We start from the raw sequence: 22,665 nt of genomic DNA on the forward strand, positions 1-22,665 counted from the left end.
AGGCACTCAATTAGCGCGAACTACACGTGCGAATAGGGCGGAAACGCGTCTTCCGCGCCACGACAAACGCCTCATCCGCGCCGCGAGACCTCCAGACGCACGTCAACGCGTCATCACATTGACTTAAAGTTGAAATCACTCGCGCTTCATGCCTCTACCACGGTTGGTGTAAACGCAGCATTACTATTTGCCCTAAGGGGTTGCTTCCAGGTTTTATAAGTTGGGTAAGAGTGCCACCTGGTGGATAACAGCGGAAGTACGGATTGTCAGAAAAATGTGTCATTGGCAGGGAAGCGTTTGTCTTAATTGACGAGTTAACTCATCAATGGTGGGGAAAAAGTTAAACTCCACAACTTTCAGCAAAGTCCTCTAAGTGCATGGGAGAAGAATTGTGCTCATTTACAAGAAAACATGTCAGACGTGTTTTTGAACACACTTCAGGGCTTTTCAAACTGCGCTTAACCCTGGGTTATCTTCCTTCTAAACCCTGCTTTTAACCCTGGGTTAAGGATCGTTTCACACTTGTAATTTAGAAGCAGGGTTATCCTTTAAAGCAGGTTTAGCACCGCTTTCATGGGGTTAACCCCGCATTGTGGTGCAAAACGCATGCAGTGTGAAACGAAGCAGGGTTACAATGTTATGGCCCTAATTAAACACAGCTGAAGTAGCTAATCAAGGTGTTCAGGGTTGCTTGATAATTACAGACAGGTGTGTTGGAGCTGGGTTGGAGACTCCTGACCCAGGGTTTAGGAATGCACAGTGTGAAACGTCAAATTATGAATATCCAGGGTTATCTCTTAACCGCTGGTTAAGTTTGAACAGTGTGAAACATGAAAAAAATAACCCAGGATTCCGTTAACCCTGGTTTTACAATAACCCAGGGTTAACAATTTCAGGTGTGAAAAGCCCTTTAGAGAATTTGAGTTAGATAATGCTTTTAGAATCTGATTAAAAGGTTTAAACCCAAAAGGAACAAGCCAAGTGTCTGACATCATTTTGCCATTTAACAAGGCATTTAACCCTAAAGTTTCCCCACAGGGATTTTATAACCGTCCTATGTCACTTTTAAGCAAGTGTTAAATGACTAAACATTAACTCTCTGTCACTGACAGGTGGCCATTGCTCAGTTCAGTGACGATGCCAGGACTGAGTTTAAGCTGAACTCCTACAGTGACAAGGAGTCTTTGCTGGACGCTGTGCAACGCATCAACTACAAGGGAGGAAACACCAAGACAGGCAAGTACAACGTAACAATCCTCAGTGATTTTTATAGCACCGACAGATGGTTTAGAGACAGACAGATAAACAAGTAATAATAATGTTCTCTGTGATTCAGTTGCAGCATTTCATATGCACAATCTGTGTTGCTGGTGGGTGGTTAGTAAATAAGTACAGTTTTGTGGATCAACGTTATCAAGCGTAAACCAACCTGAACCAGTACAGTTTGTCAAGTCTGCTTTAATTATCTTGTAGCGGATATCAAGACGGAGAACCTTACTTCAGATCATGAATCGATTTGATAAAAACTGCATGGTGCCCACTCAGCAGCATGACAACATGTGTCTTTAAGCTTCTGCTCTTGCCAAGTTTCTTTGATTTAAAATGAAACACCTCTCATTTCATGGCGAAACAGCGGCGGGCGTGTGGCAGACATCTTCACAGGGCACCCACCCCACTGTGTCTTCACACACACACACACACACACACACACACACACACACACACACACACACACACACACACACTTCCCTGCCATATTCGCCATGTCAATGAGCTCCAGAGCTGGAAGGTATTTGTCCGTGGACATGTATGATCCAGACATTATGAGCTTATGTATGTATTCATCTCAGCTTTAGCGGGCTGCTCATTCAAAACACCACCGTGATTCTGAACAGATTAGGGTTAATCCCTAAATCGCTTTCATGCGCTTATGTGGTAAGGATGATGTCGAGGCTAAGAGTGATTGACTTAATGCATTTAAACTTGCAAAAAGTATGTCGGTTTGAAGTATTAAGAAGGTCCATGCTCATCAGGATGAACCCAACCTATGCTGGGTTGTTTCCACCCAAAAGGCTGGGTTGTTTTAACTCATTTTCTGATCAAATATAAACATTTTCTGGGTTAAGCTAACCCAGCATTTTTTAGAGTGTGCATTATGTGTCACGAGGGGGCTTATTGATGTCAACTTTTACCTCATGATGAGTCTGTTAGGACATTAGTCGAAGCTCACAAACACAAATGAACCAAATCCCATCCATGTACACGTTTGATGAATGATGCCGTCCTGAAGTCGTGCTTAAATGTCAGTCATACACCAGTGCCTTGCCACTTAGGGCCACGTTTAGCTGCAGCTCCGAGCCCCCGTCTAAATCCTTTTGTCCTAATGCGATTTTAAAGCAAAATATCTCACACTTCACACAGCGCCGCCCTCTGCTTCTTTAGTCTGTCATTTGTCTCCCTCTGACAGCAGCTGAAGGAAAGCCAGAAAGAAAACAGACAGCTTCAGAAGTCAGTTAGGCATAGCCACGGGTCCCCTTGTTCAATCCCTCGAATATATTGTCAAAATGCAGCATCTCACACACGCATGCATATTTTATTCAGAGTGCAGCTTTTGCGGGGGGATTGTGTCTAATACGCGACGCGCTCAGCCAGGGGAGCCTGAGACGTTTCAGAGAGATTAGACATGCAAATTGGAAATGAGCAGCCGGGCTGATGTTTCTCCGCTGCAGAGCCAAGTTGGTGATAATGGCGAAATATTGAAATGAGGAAGTGGTGCTTGTTAGATCCCACGGTTCAAGTGTGTATGGCTTTTAGATCCTTATTATCAGGGTTATGTTTGTGTCGCTCAGCGCTAAATACTTTTTGCACTTTGTGTGGTTAAAAATAACAATCATAAGGAAAACACATCTTGTGAGGAGACGTGTCACAAAGCCAAACCAAAGTCTGTGAACCTTAATGACAGGATAACAGTGTTGGAATCATTTCTTGGGTTATTTTACTCAAAAAATGAAAATTCTGTCATCATTTACTAACTAGAATGTTTTTACAAACCTGAATAAATATTTTTGTTCTACACAAGGGAAGAAATTTTGTAGAATATTTGAAACCAAACCAATCAGAAGCCTATTTGCTTTTTCTATGGATGTTAACGGGGCTTCTGATCAGTTTGGTACAAACATTTATCAAAATATCTTCCTTTGTGTTCACTAAAATAAAGAAATTTATACAGGTTTGTAACAACATAAGGGTGGGTAAATGATGGCAGAATTTTTTTTTTGGGTGAACTATCCCATTAATAAAATGACATCTACCTGAGCAAAATGTAAGATAAAAGACTCTGATTTATACTTAAAATATTTAACATTTTGCAGTGGCGGCCGGTGACTTCTTTTTTTGAGGGCGCACGATGCGAAGTTCGTCACAACATATATGTAGCCCGTCATGTGTGTGTTTCGGCATTTCAAAATATGTGTTCTGCTCATCGAGTAATCCTATGTGCATCACGTGTCTATGATGCGTCTAAAGGGTTTATGATAAAAGAGACGCCCGTGTTTGCCAGATACTCGTATAATCTCTTAGGGAGTGTTTTGCGTGTATTTTTTGAACGTGAGCATCTCTTTTATCATAAACGGTTTTGACGCGTATGCAGCAGGCACTTATTTTGACAGAACACGTGATGCACATGGTTCACATGACGCAACAAACACATATTTTGAATTCGGATGAGCAGTCACAAGCCACCACTGACATTTTGATGTTTTTAGTAGATAAAGACAAAATGGCTTAAAAGATTACTCCACTTTGTTAAAAAAACAGATAATTTACTCACCCCCATGTCATCCAAAATGTTTATGTCTTTCTTTATTCAGTCGAGAACAAATTATGTTTTTTGAGGAAAAAAATTCCAGGATTTTTCTCAATTTAATAGACTTTACTGGACCTCACCAGTTTACAATTTTAATGCAGTTTAAAATTGCAGTTTCAACGCAGCTTTAAAGGGCTCGAAACGATCCCAAATGAGGCATGAGTGTCTTATCTATCAAAACGATTGACAACACGAAAATAAAAACTATGCACTGTTAAACCACAATTTATCGTCTGGCACAAGCCGTGTGATGCTCCAGCGCGACCTCACGTGATGCGTAAGCATGTCAAAAGGTCACGCGTCAGAAATGTGAAATGCACATTTGCGGACCATTTTAAACAATAAACGGACACAAAGACATTAATTAGGATCATTCCACATACAACAACATCGGAATGTTCCTATTTCTCCACCCTTGTAAACACTGGGGCAGTAGTTTTGCATATGTCATGCATGACCTTTCAATGTGCTTTCACACTACGGGGCTTATATATAAAGCTGGCGCACAAAACGGGGCTGGAAACGTGCGTACACCAGTTCCCACGCAAAGCTTGTGATCTATAAAAAACAAACTTGACAGGATAATGGGCTTGCAGGGTGGGATCTGAGGATGATTCATGTACGCACACTTGCAGGTGATCTGTGATTTATAAAGGGAACATTGCCTTGTTTTATAAGTCTTAATATTTTTTGCCGTATGCCATTTTCGGCTTTTGTGTCAACGTAGACTTTTAGTAAAGATTTAGTAAGTTTTATAAATGAGACCCTACGTGAGGTTGTGCTGGCGTGTCACACAGCTAATTGTTTTGCTAGATAAGACCCTTATGCCCTTATCGTTTGGGACCATTAGAGCCCTTTGAAGCTGCGTTGAAACTGCAGTTTTAAACTGCATTTAAACTGTAAACTGTTGAGACCCAATAAAGTCTATTATTACACGGCTCTCTGGAATGCTTGATTCTGATTGGTCAGTTGAGACATTTGCAGGTTCGTTCTTTTCAAATAATAACCGCTCCAAAGTAATAACGCATAGCCGGTACTACTTGTATGTTTAAAATCCCTCCGCGCCAATAAAGATTACTGTTTGGCGCCATCTTGTGACAAACACTGGACAACCACAATTAACAATGGTGGTACTATATTGTTTCGCGGAAAGATAAGAATGTTTATTTAAAACAAATATGCCAATAAAATGTTTCAAATTCATATGCATGTCCAGTTTTTTTCCTTATGTGGCAAGTAGCCGTGTAATAAGCGGCTACTTGCTTCGCGTCGGGTCCTGATCACACTGTCGGGGATTATTTTGCGGCTGCCTCTACATTATCCCTTACTTAAATTGAGAAAAATCTTGCAATGTTTTCCACAGAAAACACATTTTCTTCTCGACTGCACAAAGAAAGACATCAACATTTTGGATAACATGGGGGTAAATTATTGGGATTTTTTTTAAGAAAGTGGAGTAATCCTTTAAGAAAATAATTGCTTTGTCTCGCATGCTAACAATAATGGAATTTGATGGTTTTTGCATTCCTTTTACTTTTTTATGACTTTTTTATTAAAATGAACACTATTAACATTATTTTATATATGTGACCAAAGTCTTTATTTTTTTGATTTACTGGTACACATTAAGGGGTGGTTTCCCAGACAGGGATTACTAAAACGTTGTGCCAGTGCAAGTTGTTTTCAGTTCGGACAGCTCTTACATTTATTTTAGTCTGGGACTAGTCTAATCCCTGTCCGGGAAACCGCCCCTAAATCAACCTACATAATCTAAAGAACATTAAGATTAAAATAGTTTGAAATCAAACTTTGATGCTCCAAATATCATAATTAGATTCTCATATAAGAAAGTATTAGATAGGAGCAGCATAATATGCCATTATGATAATCTCACTTGCTGTAATGAACAGTAATTATGTTAAAATACAGTTTATTGTTACAGTTTTCATTTTCTGACTGTACTGATCCACACTCCTGTGGTTCCACTCTGCAGACACGGCCATAAAATCCCATCAAAATACATCTATCTGGCAGACAGAAATCTTTCTGTCAGCACACAAGTTCCTGTGAAATCCATCGTATTTTGTGCTTTCCTGGGTCGTTGAAGCCGTATAAATCTTGCTCTTGGCATAAGGCAGTGACATTTACTCTCATGACTCTTGATTCAGGCCGAGCCATTAAGCACGTTAAAGAGGCCATCTTCGCTGAGGACGCAGGAGTAAGGAGAGGCATCCCTAAAGTCCTGGTGGTGCTCACAGATGGACGATCTCAGGACGATGTCAACAAGATCTCTAAAGAAATGCAGACAGAAGGTGAATATGGTTTTAACCCTTGCATTCTGGACATTTCCCATAATCGAGAACATTTTCATCTGTCGTGAATGCAGAAATGTCTTCAATAAACAACAGGATTTGAAAAACACCAACTGTTTCAGTGTTTTGCTTGCTTCTGTTGCTTTCGCTGCAGGCTACATCATCTTTGCCATTGGCTTTGCCGATGCTGACTATGGGGAGCTGGTGAACATTGCCAGCAAACCCAGCGAGAGACACGTGTTCTTCGTAGATGACTTGGATGCTTTCAAGAAGATTGAAGAACAGCTAATAACTTTTGTTTGCGAGGCGGCGACAGCCAGTAGGTCCCTTTGACAGTCTACAAAAAGTTCAGCTTGGGCTTCACGCTGTAGTTGTTTTGATTAAACTAATGGTGAAAAGGTCATAGCTCTTACTGTTTGCATTAACCAGTTATCATCCAGGAACTACAGTATATGTTTTATAAACGTTACTATACTTTTGAGATTAGTTTAAGACGTTCAATTGACATAATCAGTGTTTCCTGTCATGTTAATTTAAGGTCATTATTCTTAGTAATAATATATTACAGGAATGTGGATGGTGCCAGTTTACATTCTTCATTTGAGTCAATAGCACTTCAGTAAAGGCATTCAGTTAAAAGCTGTTGCTCTTAAATGTTTAACAGTTTTTGGAAGTTGATTTATATCGGAAGCGGAACAATGTTTGCATGCATCCTTATGTAATGTATAATTTCCAAAAAATAATTTTGTTCTTTGACAAATTGTTATTTTTTCACAGCTTGCCCATCTGTGCTAATGGGTGGAAACACTTTAGCAGGTAAGACAGCAATAAATGTTGCGTTATTAACACTGGCAGAACACACAGCACTATTTTGCTTAATAAAGGCATACCTGAGGATTTATTTGAAGAATTAGCCTTATTCATTCCCTGTTAGTAATGTATTTAAAAATCTTTTACTTAGTCTGAAACAGCAAAGTTTCAGTAAATCTAAAGTAGATTTTGAAATGGAGGTAACAATTAAAGTGTGTAATTTTTGTCATTGTTTTTTATTAAAATCCCATTAACTCTAAAAAAACCACCAACTTAAAGGAATAGTCTACTCATTTTCAATATTAAACTATGTTATTACCTTAACTAAGAAGAGTTGATACATCCCTCTAGCATCTTAGTGCGTGCACGTAAGCGCTGGGGCGCGCTGCAACACTTCAATAGCATTTAGCTTAGCCCCATTCATTCAATGGTACCACTCAGAGATAAAGTTAGAAGTGACCAAACACATCAACGTTTTTCCTATTTAAGACGAGTAGTTATACGAGCAAGTTTGTTGGTACAAAATAAAAAGTAGCGCTTTTCTAAGCGGATTTAAAAGAGGAACTATATTTTATGGCGTAATAGCACTTTTGGGAGTACTTTGACTCGGCGCAGTAACACCCTCCCTCTCCCATTATGAGAGGGAGAAGGGGAGCGGATTTTTCAGGCGAGTTGAAGTACTCCCAAAAGTGCTATTACGCCATACAATATAGTTCCTCTTTTAAATCCTCTTAGAAAAGCGCTACGTTTTATTTTGTACCACCAAACTTGCTCGTATAACTACTCGTCTTAAATAGGAAAAACGTTGATGTGTTTGGTCACTTCTAACTTTATCTCTGAATGGTACCAATAAATGAATGGGGCTAAGCTAAATGCTATCGAAGTGTTGCAGCGCGCTCCAGCACTTACGTGCACGCACACAGATGATAGAGGGATGTATCAACTCTTCTTACCTTTTGATTTTTTAGTTTTGAGGGTTTTGCAGTGAAAGACAAATTGTTTAAATACCAATGAAATTACAAAACGGACATTTGTGAAAATAAGGCATTTGAATTACTGACTAATACTCTTTTCTTTGCAATTAAAGTAAATTTGCTAAACCTAAACACAAGAGCCTGATAAAAAATGCTCATTACAAGAACGCACTTAGAGGGTCAGATGCACTTCAAGGGTTTTGCATTTGAGCTCTTCATTATAACATCTATCTACTCTAAAACATCATTGTTTGACCTATTATTATACTTTCAAGTAAGCCTTTCATGGGTTCAATTAAAGAAATAAACTCAATGTCCGTTGCAGGCTTTCGTATGATGGAGATGTTTGGTTTGGTTGAGAAGCACTACAGCAGCGTACAGGGTGTTTCAATGGAGCCTGGAACCTTTAACAGCTTCCCCTGCTACAGGTTGCACAAGGACGCTCTCGTCTCTCAGCCTACCAGGTGTGTTCAAGCATTGGTTTTGTGTGTGTGTGTATTAATGGCTCTGAAATGAGAAAATTTACAATAGCTGTAACATGTCACCTGTCAAATCACAGAAAAATATAGATCCAATTTAATCCAATCTAGAAATGCTGTCATGGACTGGGAACGGATTAGCCTCTGGCTTACATACAGAGAGCGAATGGGCTTCTGTGGCTGCTCTTCTGAGCACTGACCCTCCGCCTCCTCCATAGCATGTCATAATATTTACATTAGGCTTCGCTTTACTGCACTTAGAAGGAATGTTGTTATTACAGTGGAGAGTTTTAGCACGTGGGTCTCCTCTCCTGTGAACCTTGCTAACCACATCCTCATTTTACCTCGCACGGAGGCAGCTGAAATTACTAAAATACTGCTATTATGATAATGTCAATTGTGATTATCAGCAGCCGCAATGACCTAAAGAGCAAAAGAGGCATTCTGGATGCACTTTACATTTATTCTTTAGAGGAAAGTGCTCATTTATTTTATCTATATATTTATATATTACATTAATTTATTTTAATATTGTCACCCCATTTCCAAAGTCCAAAGTGTTTTACACAAACATTTAACAGCATTTTGTAAGGTTTATGCTTAAAATACGAAAAATCTATGTGCAAAATATTAAAATGCCTCAATAAATATTTTCTAGCAACCCAGGCTCACTCGCCATATGTATCTACATTTTTACATAACTTACATAAAATATGTTGCTGCAGGTAAATATCAAGTCATCTTTTGATAGAATGATCATCTAAAGATTTGCAAAAAAATTTTGTATTATTGTTTCAGTTCTATTGTCTCATAAATTAGCTTCTTTCAGCCTTTTTATACCATGTCCAAGGCAGTTAAATTCAGTTTTATATTTACAAACATCACTAACAACAACACTATTCAATTCAGTAGCAACCTTTTATAATTGTCTGAATCAAGTTTGGATATCGAAATAAATTATTGTATTATTTTGGATGAATTATATTTGAAATAATATGTTTTTTAGATATGATCAGCGTACCACTGTTGATGGTGTGTCTCAATGCTTTTCATGTGTGCAATTTACATTGATAGGTATCTTCATCCTGAAGGGCTTCCTTCTGACTACACAATAACAGTGCTCTTTCGCATACTACCCGAAACTCCTCAGGAACCCTTTGCATTATGGGAAATCCTCAACAAAAACAATGAGCCACTGGTTGGCATTATTCTGGATAGTAAGTAGACCCATTTTCGGTTTTACCATTGAATCTTTTTATTAAAGATACAGCACTCGTTTCATCTATTACAATAAAGAAACCAAGCACATGGGTCTAATATTTCTGCCTGTCTTTAGATGGAGGGAAAACATTAACCTTTTTCAATCACGACTACAAGGGAGAGTTTCAGACGGTGGCTTTTGAAGGAACCGAAATTAAGAAGATTTTCTATGGCAGTTTCCATAAGGTCAGTCTTTCTTCCAATTTATGACTCGGCTGCTAGAACTATGATCTGTACAGTTACAGTATTTGTGTCATAGCCTTGGGATGAGATTTTCTGTTCTTGTCAGAAAAAGTAGAAGTTAAATGAATTTCAAAGTTCATTTCTAAGTCAGTGTTAATTCATGCTAAAAGCCATTAAGTTGCCAGCTTAGCAAATATAACTGAATACACAAATTCTCCTTTGAAAAGGTTACCTCATTTTCTTCTGTGGTGCCTTTACTGTCAGAACAAAATAACTGCTTATGTGCAGTTATAAATAGTAGGGATGCACCAAAAGGAAAATTCTTGGCCGAAGACGAACAAAATGAAACACTTTTTATTTTTCATTTTCCTAATTATTTTGCCAATTTTCTCACTATTGCACAAGTTACATTTTCAGAATGTCCTTTTTACTGTATTTATTTCACACTATTTAACAATGAACATTCCAGCAGTCATTATAGGGCCTTTTACACCCGGTTACTTCTCTAATCAGATAGATATCTGAGTTGTTCCATTTACATTCGACCACATAAATGAGTCGTGGCTAAACGGATATTAATCCCATCTTCTATTCCCGCGCAAAAAGCAAATAACATATTCATTACTCTGCCTTACATCAACGCTTATATGCAGCACTGCATCTTGAGCAGCGGTCAAGCACGAGCAGAGCGAGAGGGAGAGAGACAGCGGCAAGTTTGACAAAAGCATGACAGAGAAAAAAGCGCTCAACAAAGTGGTCTTACATAAAGCTTTTGTTATTAAACGTTTTATTTCTTGTTTAAAATAGGCGTGTGTCATTTTAAGACTTTACTGGTTTTAGGATGTTTATATTACATACTGCTGACACTCTTCGTCGTTCTATGACACGAGATGAAGAGCTGAAGTCTCTCGTTCTTCGTGCTTGTGCATCCAGCAGACAAATACCCAGGATTGCCGCCGTGTTTTTCTCACACGCTGCATGGTGTTCAGGATGTCTTAATTTTAAATTATAAAGGGAACTTGTAGTGCTGTATGTTTTCACGTCTTTCTCTGACACTCCACATGTTGGTAAAAGCAATAAATCTGTTGCGATAAATCCATTTAACAAATCACAGCGCACCATTCCATGCATTGTAAACAATAAGGGTGGCGCTTTGGAAACACACCGAATCCTGGTTTTCCTCATCTACTTTGTACTTCGTGATCAACAAACAAACAAAAACAAAATAGTTAGTTTGATGGCATTGATAAACCTGTGGTGGTTTTTTGTGGCGTAAGCCATCAAAATCAAAAAATTTATGTGAGATGTACTCGGAAAAAGGAAAATGTTGGCCGTTGCTTGTTCTCACACGACATCATCAAACTTCTGTCATGCTAACACATTCCCCCAGGGGATCTTATGAAAAACTTTCCATTATTTTAAGCGAAGTCAACGAAAATCGTGCAGGACCAAAACATTTTGTAGCTGATCACTGTCAAAAAAGTTCAGCGATGATGTCCCAAGGATGACAGCAGCAATGACAGTATTCTTAATATATGACAAAGTAAGTGTTTTGATTAATGCCATTAATGTTTATTTTTTTAATCCGTGTATACCACTAGTCAACTAAATGAATATAACATGGTAAAGATGAATGCACATTTATATATTGATTCAATAGATTTATAGCGTTATAAAGTTCAGTTTTTATAATAAATCTTTGAAAATCAAATAATGGATTTGAATTTTAAATGTTATCATAACCTAAAGATGCTATGTGAAAGTTTTTGGAAAATGTGGTTTTCATCTTGTCACTTTCTTCCATATAAAAACACGTTTTTACCAAATTAGTCAAAATGGATTTATTGCGTTTTGGAACCAAACTTTTCATATTATTTAAATGCATTCTTTGGCACCTTTAATGTCAAATAAAGTTGTTGTTTGTGTGAGGTAGGTCTTATGAAAGTGTTCTGGGCCTAAAATGCACTTGTCCATTAGGTCAACTTCACTTCAGGCCAGTTAGAAACAGGAAGTTGTGCTGTTTTTTAATGATGATCTCACCAGAGCCCCTAGCTACAGAGTTCTGACAGTATGCAAATGGCTTTATGATAGCCCTGTCTTGTTCATTTTATGTATTCTTTCTATACATCAACGCTTAGGAAGACAACTCCATAACTTCCTCCACAGAGACCCTGTCTAATGTATTTCAAAGCTCAATGTGTTGCCTGTCCGGTTAATATTTCCTTTTCCTGGCAAGTAGTTTCTACCTTTGACTGTATGACAAGCTCTCCACAGCCTTTATGTGCTGATGTGTGTGTGGTTATGAGCGAGTATTCTCCTGACATCACTTATGATGTGTATGGACAGTAATCCCTCTTGGCAGAGCTTGTCTAGATTAGAGACTCGAGTAACAGAGATACTACAGCATCGCTTCGGCTCCGGATTTTAAATGGATTCATAAATCACAGTCCGTCTTATGCAAATGGTTTGGGAGGAATGAGATCATTTTAGTATTTCATTTTCTTGTCGTTCACGCATTTGTATTTTCTGTGCTTTTGTAAATGTGCTGCACAAACACAAACACAAACGAGTGCTTAAAAGCGAGACAAATACAAAATAAGCCATGCTAATTTCTGTGTGTGTGTGTATATGCATTCGATTATTCAACACACAAATAATCTGCTTTATAAAGTGACCTAGAGGACTGAGTCAACGTGGTTTTAGTTTGTACTTGCTAATGAGATTTGTATTCAGGGGATTGCAGCCTTGCGGTTAAAGCTGAGAGTTTATCTGACCACAGCCGAATCAGATTTTCACCATGTAAAAAATCCTCTTTGCACGGCATTCACTGTCCTGACCCTGACCATCGCACATTTGGCATGAGTTGTTATGACAGCTTTTAAACAAAGCCCCCGATTTGGATGAGATCCTGTTGTTGTGAGCAGATTGTTTGGGACTCTCGTTGCCCCCCGCAAGCCCTCTATTAAAAGTCTCGCTCCTCTCAACCGTGACTTATTCTTCACTTTGTAAAGCCACTGTCCAACGGGTTTAACTTTGCAAGGTCTTCAGAGGAAGTCATGTGGATCTTTTGATGCTTCAGATGTTTTAGTGGCTGATCTTATGAATTTTATTTGGTGTTATTGTCAAGCACATTTTGAATCAAGGTGAGAAATGCAGGTTTCATTTGCATGATCTGATGACACCAGCAGTTTTGAATTTACTGTGCAATGTGGCTGAAATACAATAAGAAATACAAAAGTGGATCTGATACTGTAAATGAAAGCACAAATACCATAGTTATTCATTCATTGCTCATTTATTTCTAAAGGCAATATTAAAGGAGTCACATGACCCGGTTCATGTTTTCCATTGTTTTTAGAGTGTTAAAAGATGTCAGTGGACAAAAAAAAATCTGTAAAGTTGCAAAAATTAAAGTTTTAAATCTAAAGAGATCCTCTTTTTAAAAGTGAAGCCTCATCACGCCTACCCAAAACGGCTCGTTCAAACATGACCATGCAGTTAGACGTCATACTGGTTCGAACCATAGACTATAAAAACAGACGCTCGTTCGCTCTCTGCCATTGGTGAAAAGTGAAGCCGCCAGTGTCCCAATACGGCGGTGACATCTTGGGTCTTGAGTGATTTCAGGACCAGTCCTGCGCAGTAGTGAGTAGGAAGTAAAGCCGCGAAATCAAGGCCCCGCCCTCTCTCTCCCAGAATGCGCATATCACAGCTGTCAATCATTACTTGACACCACGGTTTTTATAGCATTAAATAACTAACTAAAAACAAACTTATTTTAAAAACAAACGCTTGAATGTACATAAACGTAATAAAAACTACAGTAAATGACAGAAACCAGCTTCGGAAAAAGATAATAGAAGTGTAATTAAATTGTTTAGTTGATCTCAAGTCCCACTGAATAAAAAGGGAGAGGCAGGGTTTATGACCTATACTGGGACCAGTCACTGGGGGGCGATCGAGACGTTTTGGCTTCACTTTTCAGAGCTTGTGCAGCACGCTTGGTTCGAACATTTGCATTGCTCATCTTTCAAAACATGGTAAGAAGCGTCACATTTCCGTTTAGGTAATTGTGGTATTCGGCCAATCACAACGTTGAGCTTTTTAAAAAACGACCTGTCAAAGGAGGGCGGGACTTAGAGGTGCTACAAAAATGTACGGTATGTGGAAAATAATGCATTTTTGAACTATACACCATGCACACATTGTATTACACCAAATACACAGAGTAATGTGCTTTTTAGCCACAATATATGTGCCCTTTAAGGACTTTTTGCACTTTGAACATAAAGCAAATGTTAATTCCAAAAATTACAAAATAAATGTACAGAAATTATGTATGTGGCCCTCCTGAAAGCTTTAGTATAAATCGATATACAGAAGTTCAGTGACAGACTTAATTATTCTACTGAGACCATCATAATCTTTACATGTCAAGACAAAAGCATGCTGGTTTTTGCCAGTTTAGGCAAGCCTAGCTTGTCCCCCAGCTTGGACGAACTGGTTATAAGCTGGTTTAGCTGCTTGCCCCCAGCCTGATCACCAAGCATGTCTTCAAAACCCTATAAAACCAGTGAACCAGACCAGTCCAATCATACAGGGAGACCAGCCAACAAACAAACAAAGCACTTCATATTAAAGAGTAAGCTCGTAAACAGGAACAGTTGGCTCCAATAGGCATACACCTGCAGTGTGAAATGGACCAGCTGATTGTGTTGGCTGCAGAACGATCGGAGGGAGATTGATTCGCAGGGAGATGCGACCCAAAGCGGCTGACCAGAAACAGAAGTGTCGTCCCCGACCTCTAATTCTCTTCTGTTACTCCTGGTTAGCACTGCATTACCGCTGACAGACCGGTCCGGACACACCAATAAACACTCTCAGCAGCATTCTCGGGTTAAATGCACGGGGCGCATGCACCCGTCGCATGTCACCGCTGCAACTGCCGCATCTAATTGGCTTTTTAACACAGTAACACCTGCCGCTCAGAGCATAGGCGATGCTTAGTTCGAAGATCCATATTTGCCAAAATGCATCCGCGTCACCGACGGGCTTAATCTGTCTTGTTTTTCTGATAGAGAAGTTTAATTTCTGAGCACCGAACAGACTCCCTTCATCATTCTTCATAATTGACATTAATGTGAGACTTCACAATAATGAGCTCGGTCTGAGTCCGCTATCAGCCGTGCTGTCTGACAAGCACACGCACGCTTACAATTGCATCCAGTGAACTGAAGAAAATTGAGTTTTAGACCCCAAATCCATTAAGAGACGACGTGCGCTGTCTCATACTAAAATCGACTCTGACACTCAAATATGAACTTTTGCTAACTTCATATTACTTTCTTCTGATACGGTTTTGGCTGTGTTATTCTGGAGACAAATTACAGTACTCTCCTCTGACTGCACTGCGGTATGGCAGCATTTTGAACAATAGCACATGTTGTAAATCATAATAGACGTTGGATGATAGACACGAGATTTATTTGGTTTTCATTGGAGTGCATGACGCTAATCTGTTCCATGACATTCACTCGGGAGGTCTTAAATTTCAACTGGACAAGGGTTGTGTAGTTTTGAGAACTAAGTAGAATCAGATAAGAATCTGATAGTATTACAGGTATATCTCTGTTCATGTAGTTTAGCAAGACCAAGGACATGGGTTCAATAAAATGATTTGCTGGTAAAACCAAAAAAAAAGTAAGTTACCTGGTTGCCTTCAAATTTTGAGTTGATTTGACTCAAAATTTTAGTATAAAAAAAGTTGTGTAAAATATATTGTGTAAACTAATATGTGTTGAATTAATGAGTTGAATTAAATCAAAATTTAAAGGCAACCAGATAACTTATTTTTTTAAATTGAACCAACAATTTTTTTACATTATAAAAATGTATTCCTTGAATTCAAAGTGTTCTGTCATCATTTACTCACTCTCATGTTTTTACAAACCTGTATCCACACTATTCCTACGCCCCATGACACTTTGCGTGAATTATGGGCACGACTTCCGGAGCGTACTGTCACTGAACCAGAAACTGGCATTTTCCATGATGATTACGGTCATAATTTTTATATATGAGCCAGTGTGAGTTTTTTTAAACGGCAATTTTTAATCGAGTTTTTATGGCGTCACATCAAGCTTCACGCGATCCGACAGCAGCAGTAACTTATGCTTCTCATTCAACACATTGTAAGGTATTTAAACAAACCATAATAAACATATTAAACTACTATTACATGTTTTCAGTATTGTTTTCATTTTATGGAAATATTATATGCAGTAGATAAGACATGAGCTTATAAAATAATTTAAAACATAACAAAAGTACGCAAACACATCATTAACTAATAAGCAGATCATGTCGATATATTCTGTACTGTAATCTCATTTTTGTAATAATATACAGTATAGTAGCAGAATAAAAAAACCAGCTAAATCAGCATATTTTTATCAGCATAATATTAGTTGTTTTTGAATAATTATTGTATTTATTGTTCACTGTCAGTTTCTATAAAAGGTTTTACTGGATGGATGTGTGGATACAGTTAATAGATGCACGTGCGCCACATACACATTCAGTTCTTGTGCATGGGGTTAAAACAAATGTTTTGTAGAGATTTACTGCGTTTGTATCAGCTAAAATGACTACCCCTAACTGCACAAATTATGTCGGTCTTCCCTGGATTTCATAATAAGCATTAAAATGCCAGTCAAAACGGCAGACTCGTATCCCTCACAATAGGGCTACCATTATCTGTAGTGGCTCAGCGAAAGGTTTAACACATATGAGCTCAAAGATGGCGGCGCCCACATTTACGTCAAGAATAAGATACATTTCTTTGCTAGATATTTTAAGGGATGTTTGTAACCAAACCGTTCATGGGCCCCATTCACTTCCATAGTAGGAAAAAGAATACTATGGAATCGAATGGGACTCATGAACGGTTTGATTGCGAAGATTCCTCAAAATATCTTCCTTCGTGTTTGTCAGAAGAAAAAAATTTATACAGGTTTGTAACAACGTGAGAGTGAGTAAATAATGACAGAATTTTTATTTTTGGATGAACTATCCCTTTAAAAAAAATACTTAAATGAAGCTTAAATTTTAAGGTGTTTGCAATGAAAGTTTTTTAAAAAAAATTAAAGGAGTAGTTCACCCAAAAAATGGCCCTAATTTTATTCCTTCTATGAAAAGTCAATGGGCACCATTTTTGGGGGGTGAACTATAGATCCAACTTTCACTACAGTGTAATTTCGTCATTAAAATTTTTTAAGATTTATAATATACTAACATGTCTATACAGACTATTGTTCCTTATTGTTTTAAACATTCAAGTAGAGATGCATCCCTTAACATCACATACACCTTTCTTTCTCACTTAGCTTCATGTGGCCATCGGCAAAACTGCTGCCAAAGTGGTGATCGACTGCAAAACAGTAGGAGAGAAACCCATCAATGCTGCAGGGAACATCACCATTGATGGAGTGGAGGTTTTGGGACGTTTGGTCCGCTCGCGTGGAAGAAGAGACAACTCTGCACCGGTAAGGCCAGAGATCTATAGAAAGATCTTGTCCTTTACTCTCAACAACCTCAGAAATTACTAAAAAATTATTTGCCCTGATGTAATTCCATCACCTAAAGCCACACGTGAGCCTTAATTCTTTAACTTTATATTAGCTTCTGTTGCATTGACTTGTTGCATACTCGCATACTAGAATTTTAGCGGGTACATGACATCATTTGGGTACTGTACACCAACTGTATTCTAAAGTGAGACTGAGGCTTCGCTGACATTGTGCCCTTTTGACGTATTGCTTTTTGCATACAGTGTAGCAGAGAAGTCAAATATTTGAAACTTTTGCTGAAGGATGACTTACATTGGCCTAAATGAATCACCCATTAAATCTTACAACAGGGCTGGCTTTTGTCTTGTAGCAACACAAAGACCCACTATATCGGTGCAGGATTGTTTCTGAGGAGCAGCTTTTGTTTAAAGTCTGATAATTGCAGAGTGATGGATGGTTTAAACCTTCGTTCAGAGATACAAGGTCTTTGAAAGCAAAGTCATCCTATTAGATCCAAATTTAATGATAACCGGGAAATTGAATTCAAAGCGTGCCATTTCGGTTAGAGATACTAAATACTGACTTTATGCTTTATGCCGTTTGTTTTTTCCATTAAATTCGTGAATCATTATGTGCAATTGTGTAGCATGATTTTATTTAACAAGTGGAATTGATGAGACTAATTGTCTTTGTGATTATGTTGGTGTGATTGTAATCTGAGTGTGTGTACGCAAAAGTTAAAAATGATTAGAATCAGTCATTCAGTCGTCCAAACAAATAATCAGATAAATCTTTGCTAGTAACCACATACGGCCGCGCTTTTATAAATTTCATTTATCAGCAACAAGCACTCATATAATGTGTTTATGCTTTCATAAAATGTTTGCAATGGTGCTTGATAAGATTCATAATGCATAACATTTGTAATTGTTTCTAATGAGAAAAACAAAAGCTTTGAATATACGCTTTGTTTGTGTGTGTGTGATCCACAGTTTCAGCTCCAGATGTTTGACATAGTCTGCAGTACATCATGGGCGAGTCGGGATAAGTGCTGTGAACTCCCAGGCTTGGTAAGAGGCGACCAATCAGTGTTTTATTCGGTACAATCACTAACTGTCAAAGTAAATATGTGTCTGACGATCCGCAAACCCATACAAGCTACGCTCAAATCAGCTTATAATACTTAATATCTGTCGCTGACTTATCCCAGAAAATGCCAGACGTTTAAGCAACTAGACCACATGCAATTCAAAAATGCAGAAGTGGAGTTTTCAAATATTGTTTTTGATTTTTCTTTTCTTACGGGACCCATAAACTTCGTCTTGATGTATGAGACTAGCACACGCACACAAAGTCTGGGATTCTGTACAAACGGATTCTTGATGCATTAAATGTTGTAAAATATCTACTTTAATTACTTTACACTTATCTATCATCAACAGTAAGGATTGTTTTCCGCTGACTCTGTGTTAGTACAGTATGAACTATTTTTACCTTCCCTGCCAAAATTTTCACTGGACTCTTCCCCAAAAATTACACATTTGAGTTTTATTATGTATACATAATATAATGTATACACTACTGTTCACTTGACTGTTTAAAATTATTTTAATTAAAAAAAGACTGTAGTTCTTGAAATGGATGACTTGGAATATTATATGCAAATAATAAAGCCAAAGCCCAGAATAAGAGCTCAGAATATATGGAAACTCTAATGCTGCGTACACACCAAACATGAAGTATCGCCTTACTCGTTCGAGATTACTTGTGCGATTAAACTTTGTGTCTTTTTTGCATGAGTTGAATATTTTCAATTTGCGTAAGGCACATTTGACGAGAGTATCACGTGTTTTCGCTGCAAGTGTGGCACCTAATTCACGTCATTCGCATCTCCCCACACAAGTTTGCCTTTGTAATGAGGTGCAACCTTCCGATCTCTCTGATGAAGTCAATATGGAAGTGACTTTTAGTCTGTATAGCTAATTTTGCCCTTCATGACACTTGTGAGGGGGGTGAAGTTTTTTGTAAGTCATCCGTTTAAATTATATTAAGCCTTAAACTTCTGCATAATTAAGGGTGTGGCTGCTTGAGTGATGGTTGAACAGCCATTGCTGTCACTAGAATCGAGCTAGGGGGGCGTGGTTTCAGCAACCAGCCACGTCAGCTTCACCCAAGTCCCGCCTCTTTACCCATTTTCGGATATCTGCGAGTGATGCGCGGTGACGTACGGACTAAATTGAATTATTTTGAATGTTACATAATTTTCATTAGTTGGATTTGTGTCATTCCATAGTTTTTATGAGATAACTGTTATTCTAAAATGTGGACCATAAACTTTTGAACAGTAGTGTACATTTATTTGTAGTAGAAAAGTATAATTTAACTTTTGAAAGGATGTGTGCAAAAATGTCCATTATACAGTCTATGGTCATAAATGCACAAAATAATAAAATCTTAAAAATGAAGGTGCTTATAACACCCTTAGAACGAATGTGTTGTTTAATACAAAATCAACACAAAATGACACATAATGTGTTAAAATGACACAAAGGGCCCTATTTTAACTATCTAAGCGCATCGTCTAAAGCGCACGGCGCACGGTCTAAATGGGCGTGTCCGATGCCACTTTTGCTAATTTAACAACGGGAAAAATGGTTTGTGTGCCGAGCGCAGGGTCGAAAAAGGGTTGTACATATTTTCCTAATGAGTAATGGGTGTGTTTTGGGCGTAACGTGCAATAAACCAATGAGAGTCTCAGCTCTCATCCCCTTTAAAAGCAAGTTGCGCTGGCGCTATGTTTAATCCCTATTTAGATGACGGACTTTGTAAACTGAAAAACTAAGCGGAGGAAGAAGACCACCAGTTTAAATAATGTTAAAAAATCTGTTGTTTTCATTTTTATTGAAATTTTATTTTTTTTATTTAAACCTTTTAAAAGTCTTTTTCTTTCAGTCATTGCTTTGAATTGCTGTAAATGCATTGATATCCTTCATAATCAATGTAATCTCATAAAAAAATTTGCAAATATGCAAGAAAAGGTTTGTACTCTAAAAATACAAACAAGAGATAAAGGATTTACAAACGTGCAGAGAGCCAAAGCGTTTCAGCACTAGAACAGCGCCATGTGGGATTTTTACAAATCATTACTTAAAATGTTTCTCATCCCACCATATCCACAGGTACAGTGTCATCATGTACAATAAATCCGTAAAATAGCATTTAAAAACATTTAAAAATAGATGCATTTGTTTAAAGCAAAACATTTATTTACTTACCAGGCTACAGGTGAAGCAGCTCTTTACGCCTTCTAACGTCTCATAATTAGTCCTCATTTATGCCCAAGAGACTCAATAATAATCTTTTACATTCAATCCTTTAATCTCTTATATTTAAAAGTGTTTTTGTGCTGCTGCGCATTCATGTATGTGATAAGGAAACCCGCGTTGTCGTCCTGTTTATAGGCGCGTATTACAAATGCGCTCTTTAAATAACAAAAAACATAACGTAGTCTATTTTAGTTGCACCTGAACACACCTCGTTTTCAGACCAGAACGCCCATGGGCGCAAAAGGGGGCGCAAATGCATTTGCTATTTAAACAACGTGGCGCTACATGTGAAAATGATCGTTGCGCAGGGTGGAAACTAGCAAAAGACACTTGCGTCGCGCATTGCGCCGGGTGTAAGATAGAGCCCATAATGTGTTAAAAGCTTAACCATTTAGTCAAAGGTTCTTAGAAGAACCATTTCTTTCATACCTTTTTTTACAATCTAAAGATCCATTTTCACTATAAACAACCTTTTCTGAAACAGATGTTAAAGGTTCTTGATGAAACCATTTAGCCAAAAATGGTTCTTTTATGACATCACAAAGCCTCTTTATTTTTACGAGTGTACAGTAAGAGTGTGAATGACATTTCCCTCATTTTGTTGAAAAACTGTCTGACACTGGCCTTGGACCAGCAGACCGTTCTTTTTTCTGAACCCTTCATCATCACTAACAGCCTTGTCATTGCCTGTCACTCATTGACTTATTATAGTTCTTTATCATTATTATTACTGCTAATATTGAGTGTAGTCATATATGGTGGCCTCTGACACCTCAGCAATATCTTCTCTCCTGCTAAAATCCTGACAAAATGTCTCAGTGATCTCCAACCAGCCATTCTGGCAATTGCCCATATCTTTAAAGATCCATGTCCGCTCTACAAATAATTCAATTATGTAGTCTTGTAGCAGACAAATAGAATTTGTTCTCCACGGATGGGATGAACAATATCTCCAGATCGCTTGGCATGTTTGTGTGCTTACAAATTAATGACTTGAGGGAATTGCTCAGACACCCACGGTTGGCTTGGACAAATAAAGTTCTGGTAGACTCGGAGAGGAAACGGGTAGTGTTCAGATCGCTTTGAAGTGTTTGACATGTTGTTTTATGTATGCCTTTCCTTCAGAGAGTAGAAGACGATTGTCCTGCCATGCCTCACGCCTGCACCTGTGCTCAGGACAGCAAAGGACCTCCCGGACCCTCAGGACCTCCGGTAAAACTACTCACAGGCAGTAACCTCAGTGCACAATACAATACGTTCCATCTTATATATTTTAATCTGTGATTGGCTGTGATTGTGTCACATAGCAATTTTACAAGTGTGGACAGACAAATTGCTTTTCAGATGAAGCATGTCATAGCGTGCCTGGTTAAGGCACTGTGTAATGATGCGTAGACTTTTTCAAGAAAAAAATCTTTATTTGTCACTTTAGGTGATCGCATAAATGTAATATATGGACGATCTCCTGAAACAACCCCAGGTTAGGTGCCTTGCTCAAGGGTATGAGGAAAATTGTAGGCTGACCTTGCGGATATCAAACAGGCAGCCTTCCAGTTATCAGCTTCAAGCCTCACTTGCGATATCTCACCCCTTGAGGGCAAAACACAAGAAAATGCACAGCATAAAGAGATTAAAGAAATGGAGAAAGTACACGGGAGAACGAGAAAGACAGCCAGCATCAGATTCAGCTCAATTCAGCCCGTGCCGCAGGTCGAACCCGATACGGCAGGAACAAATAAATGAGCTCATTTAAAAGACAGCGTCGTACACACACGGAGCGAAAATGTATTTCTGAGGCCTCGAAAAGGCCATGCTGTATAAACAGCAGTGTTTTTGAGAAAGTCATTACGTGGGGATCGATTTATCAAAACTGATTAGTCCACTCCTG

General features: G+C 38.3%; 1 protein-coding gene across 3 annotated transcripts in view; it reads left to right on the forward strand.

The window, feature by feature from the left end:
* Nucleotides 1–22,665, forward strand: part of col14a1a (collagen, type XIV, alpha 1a) — a 143,583-nt gene that overhangs the window by 92,582 nt on the left and 28,336 nt on the right. For all 3 annotated transcript variants that reach the window (XM_073811637.1, XM_065261271.2, XM_065261272.2), the window contains exons 27-36: nucleotides 1,113–1,236; nucleotides 6,034–6,177; nucleotides 6,332–6,496; nucleotides 6,955–6,993; nucleotides 8,287–8,425; nucleotides 9,515–9,657; nucleotides 9,777–9,886; nucleotides 17,269–17,427; nucleotides 18,444–18,521; nucleotides 21,903–21,989. In XM_073811637.1, the coding sequence (XP_073667738.1) occupies nucleotides 1,113–1,236; nucleotides 6,034–6,177; nucleotides 6,332–6,496; nucleotides 6,955–6,993; nucleotides 8,287–8,425; nucleotides 9,515–9,657; nucleotides 9,777–9,886; nucleotides 17,269–17,427; nucleotides 18,444–18,521; nucleotides 21,903–21,989 (1,188 nt within the window). The remainder of the gene's footprint in view (nucleotides 1–1,112; nucleotides 1,237–6,033; nucleotides 6,178–6,331; nucleotides 6,497–6,954; nucleotides 6,994–8,286; nucleotides 8,426–9,514; nucleotides 9,658–9,776; nucleotides 9,887–17,268; nucleotides 17,428–18,443; nucleotides 18,522–21,902; nucleotides 21,990–22,665) is intronic.

Source organism: Paramisgurnus dabryanus, chromosome 13 (genome assembly GCF_030506205.2).
Source record: "Paramisgurnus dabryanus chromosome 13, PD_genome_1.1, whole genome shotgun sequence".
NCBI classification, from domain to species: domain Eukaryota; kingdom Metazoa; phylum Chordata; class Actinopteri; order Cypriniformes; family Cobitidae; genus Paramisgurnus; species Paramisgurnus dabryanus.